Here is a 4460-nt window from a genome sequence, read left to right as displayed (position 1 = left end):
AAGGTCCCACGCTAGTTCCACCTTCATCTGAAGGTCCCACGCTAGTTCCACCTTCATCTGAAGGTCCCACGCTAGTTACACCTTCATCTGAAGGTCCCACGCTAGTTACACCTTCATCTGAAGGTCCCACGCTAGTTACACCTTCATCTGAAGGTCCCACGCTAGTTCCACCTTCATCTGAAGGTCCCACGCTAGTTCCACCTTCATCTGAAGGTCTCACGCTAGTTACAAATCAATCTATAGGTCCCGCGCTAGTTACACCTTCATCTGAAGGTTCCGCGCTAGTTACACCTTCATCTGAAGGTTCCACGCTAGTTACAAATCAATCTGTAGGTTCCACGCTAGTTACAATTTATTCTAGGAGGTTCCACGCTAGTTACAATTTATTCTGAAGGTCCCTTACTAGTTCAAATTGAATCTGAAGGTTCAATGCTTTTTACAAGTAAATCTGAATGGTTCCACACTAGTTACAAATGAAACCAAGGGTCCTAAACTAGTTTCAACTTAATCTGAAGGTGCCACACTAGTTACAGTTCATTCGGAAGGTCCCACAGTAGTTACAAATCAAACCGAAAGTCCCACACTAGTTACAATTTAATCAGAAGGTCCCAATCTGAAGGTTCCACAGTATCCACACTAGTTACAACTTAATCTGAAGGTTCCATGCTAGTTACAGTTCACTCTGAAGGTTCCACACTAGTAACAAATCAAACAGAAAGTCCCATACGAGTTACAACTTAATCTGAACGTTCCATGGTAGTTACAGTTTATTCTGAAGGTTCCACACTAGTTACAACGGCAACAAGTGTGGCTGGAATTTCCAGAACATCATAACAAGAGTCAAACTTCACGCTCTACCCAAATAAATTGCAATGTCGGTTTTCCTTTCACAATTATTTTTTTTTGCTTTATTGTGAAATGCTAAAACATTGTGTGTGGACTGTGTATGGAGGGAAATCTGTGTCAGAAGTGGCTGGACGGTCAGCATTAACTAAATGACAGTGCAGACATTTGCTCAGAGGACAGGAGGTGACCCCAACACAGCCACAGCTAAAGCCGGACAATAATGATTCTATCAAGAGGGGACCCCAATACATCCAGATACTTGGTCAAACAATTTGGGGGTGACCCCCACTACATCTAGGGGTCCTGATCAGACAGTGAGGACAGGGGGTGACCCCTCTACATCCCAAACCCTGGTCTGACAATCAGGAGGAGGAGGGGTGACCCCTCTACATCCCAAACCCTGGTCTGACAATCAGGAGGACAGGAGGTGACTCAATTACATCCAGATCTCTAGACTGACAATCGACAGAAGAACAGAAGACCCAACTGCTTCCAGAGCCTTAACGGCCAGAAGTGACCCCACTACATTCAGATCTCTGATCTGACAATCAGAGGGATAGGAGGTGACCCCCCTACACCTAGAATCCTGGTCAGACAATCAAGGAAAGCTCAGACAACGGGGGTGACCTAAAAACATCTAGAGCCCTGGTCAACCAGCAAGGGGGCTACAGAAGGTATCCCTACTAAATCCAGGGCTCACATTAGCCAATCATAGGGAGGATGGGAGGTGACCACAACACAGCCAGGGTGCTTCTCAGCCAATCAGGGAGAGAACAGGAGGTGACCACAATACATCCAGAGACCTTGTCAGCCAATCAGGCGAGGCGAAGCACAGGTGGTGACCGAATACACTTAAGACCCTGTTCAGCTAATCAGGGGTAGGGAAGGAAGAGACCCCAATATATCCAAAGACCTGCTCAACCAATCAGATAGCCATGGAATACAATCCTCAGAGGAGGGGCCTAGGGGGGGTGACCTCACTACATATCCAAGGCCAAAGCCAATCAGACAGGGGAGCACTGACTACAATATCTTCACAGCATCAATCAGGAGGGTGTAAGGGAGCTGCTGCAAGTGGTATCCAAGATCAGAGGGGGACCCCTTACCTGGCAATGTGACCCCACAAGGCAGACACCACACTGCCCATGGGCTCCCTCTGCAGGGACCTCTTCAGTGAGTGATGAGGTGGAATGGGCATGGGGGGCAGGCAGTGTACAATACCAGCACCATTCAGGGCAACAGGCTGTAGGGGAAATGGGCCAGTATATAGGGTCTAGCTGGGGGAGCCCCAATGCAATACAAGCAGCACCGTCCAGCAGGGGGAGCCCCAGGGCAATGTACAATACCAGCAGGAGGAGCCCCAGGGCAATGTACAGTAAATGCACCATCCAGCAGAGAGAGCCCTAGGGCAATGTACAGTACCAGCAGGGGGAGCCCCAGGGCAATCTACAGTACCAGCAGGGGGCGCACCAGTGCCAGCAGGGGGAGCACCAGTGCAATGTACATTACCAGCAGGGGGAGCCCCAGGGCAATGTACGGTACCAGCAGGGGGAGATCCAGGACAATGTACAATACCAGCAGGGGAAGCCCCAGGGCAATGTACATTACCAGCAGGGGGAGCCCCAGGGCAATGTACATTACCAGCAGGGGGAGCCCCAGGGCAATGTACATTACCAGCAGGGGGAGCCCCAGGGCAATGTACATTACCAGCAGGAGGAGCCCCAGGGCAATGTACAGTAAATGCACCATCCAGCAGGAGGAGCCCCAGGGCAATGTACAGTACCAGCAGGGGGAGCCCCATGGCAATGTACAGTACCAGCAGGGGGAGCACCAGTGCCAGCAGGGGGAGCACCAGTGCCAGCAGGGGGAGCACCAGTGCAATGTACAGTACCAGCAATGTCAAGCAGGGGGAGCCCCAGTGCAATGTACAGTACCAATAGAGGGAGATCCAGGGCAATGTACAATACCAGCACCGTCCAGAAGGGGGAGCCCCAGTGCAATGTACAGTACCAATAGAGGGAGCCCCAGGGCAATGTACAGTACCGATAGGGGGAGCCCCAGGGCAATGTACAGTACCAGCAGGGGGAGCCCCAGAGAGGGGGGGGGGGTCTCACCTGGTTGAGGTCCTCATCGGACAGAAGGTGGGACTCCCTCGGCTTGAAGCAGTTCTGACATTTGCTCTTGTTGAAGATATTGGCCTGGAACTTCTTGCAGGGGTTCTCCTTCCCCGACATGGCGCGGCCGGAGTAGGAGGATGATGATGATGATGATGGTGGTTGTGGTGGGATGACAGAGCGCTGGAGACTAGGGGCCCTCCCCCATCACTCGGGGGGCCACATTGACATCCCTGGCCAGGGCGGCTCCGCTCTCCTTCTCCCGGCAGCTCTCCGCCGCTCACTGAGACACTGCGAGCTGCCGGGCGAGAGGCCACGGGCGGGGCCACAGCGAGCCTGACGGACGGCAATTCCAGCCAATCACAGCGCACAGCTCCCTCCCCCAACTCCCTCCGCCCGAAGCATAACAAAAGAAAGAGGAGCCGGAGAGGCCAGCGAGGGAGGCTGTCACTGGAGGGGGCGGGGCGGGCGAAGGGTTAGGTTGATGTGCGGCATTCCCTAGGGATCCTGTGACAGCTGCGGGGGAGGAGCCCGAACTAACCCCGCCCACCCTGCGCTCTCCTTCTACTACACTGTATACATTCTATATCATTCCTTTATACACCGTATACAAGCTATATCCTCCCTATATACACTGCATACAAGCTATATCCTCCCTATATACACTGTATACAAGCTATAACCTCCCTATATACACTGTATACATTCTACAGCATTCCTATATACACTGTATACATTCTACAGCATTCCTATATACACTGTATACAAGCTATAACCTCCCTATATACACTGTATACAAGCTATATCCTCCCTATATACATTCCACAGCATTCCTATATACACTGTATACATTCTATATCCTCCCTATATACACTGTATACATCCTATATCATTCCTATATACACTGTATACATTCTATATCCTCCCTATATACACTGTATACATCCTATATCCTCACTATATACACTGTATACATCCTATATCCTCACTATATACACTGTATACATCCTATATCCTCACTATATACACTGTATACATTCTATATCCTCCCTATATACACTGTATACATTCTATATCCTCCCTATATACATTCTACAGCATTCCTATATACACTGTATACATTATATATCCTCCCTATATACATTCTATATCATTCCTATATACACTGTATACATTCTATATCCTTCCTATATACACTGTATACATTCTATATCCTCCCTATATACACTGTATACATTATATATCCTCCCTATATACACTGTATACATTCTATATCCTCCCTATACACATTCTATATCATTCCTATATACATTGTACACATTCTATATCCTCCCTATATACACTGTATACATTATATATCCTCGCTATATACACTGTATACATTATATATCCTCCCTATATACATTCTATATCCTCCCTATGTACACTGTATACATCCTATATCCTCACTATATACACTGTATACATTCTATATCCTCCCTATATACACTGTATACATCC

At 48.7% G+C, this 4460-nt stretch overlaps 1 protein-coding gene across 6 annotated transcripts in view; it reads right to left on the bottom strand.

Annotated features, from left to right (window-relative positions):
- MPRIP (myosin phosphatase Rho interacting protein) overlaps positions 1 to 3349 on the bottom strand; it is a 312245-nt gene extending 308896 nt beyond the window's left edge. For 5 of the 6 annotated variants that reach the window (XM_082259996.1, XM_082259997.1, XM_082259998.1 and 2 more), the window contains exon 1: positions 2961 to 3349. In XM_082259996.1, coding sequence (XP_082116122.1) covers positions 2961 to 3080 — 120 coding nt within the window. In that variant the 5' untranslated portion in view covers positions 3081 to 3349. The remainder of the gene's footprint in view (positions 1 to 2960) is intronic. The other variant, XM_082260000.1, reaches the window with a different exon arrangement.
- Between the last annotated feature and the right edge of the window lie 1111 nt (positions 3350 to 4460).

The sequence above is a fragment of the Pelophylax lessonae genome (assembly GCF_965119305.1).
Source record: "Pelophylax lessonae genome assembly, chromosome: 6".
In the NCBI taxonomy this organism is placed as follows: domain Eukaryota; kingdom Metazoa; phylum Chordata; class Amphibia; order Anura; family Ranidae; genus Pelophylax; species Pelophylax lessonae.
Note: the sequence above shows the minus strand (reverse complement) of the source record. Positions and strands in the feature narration are given on the sequence as shown.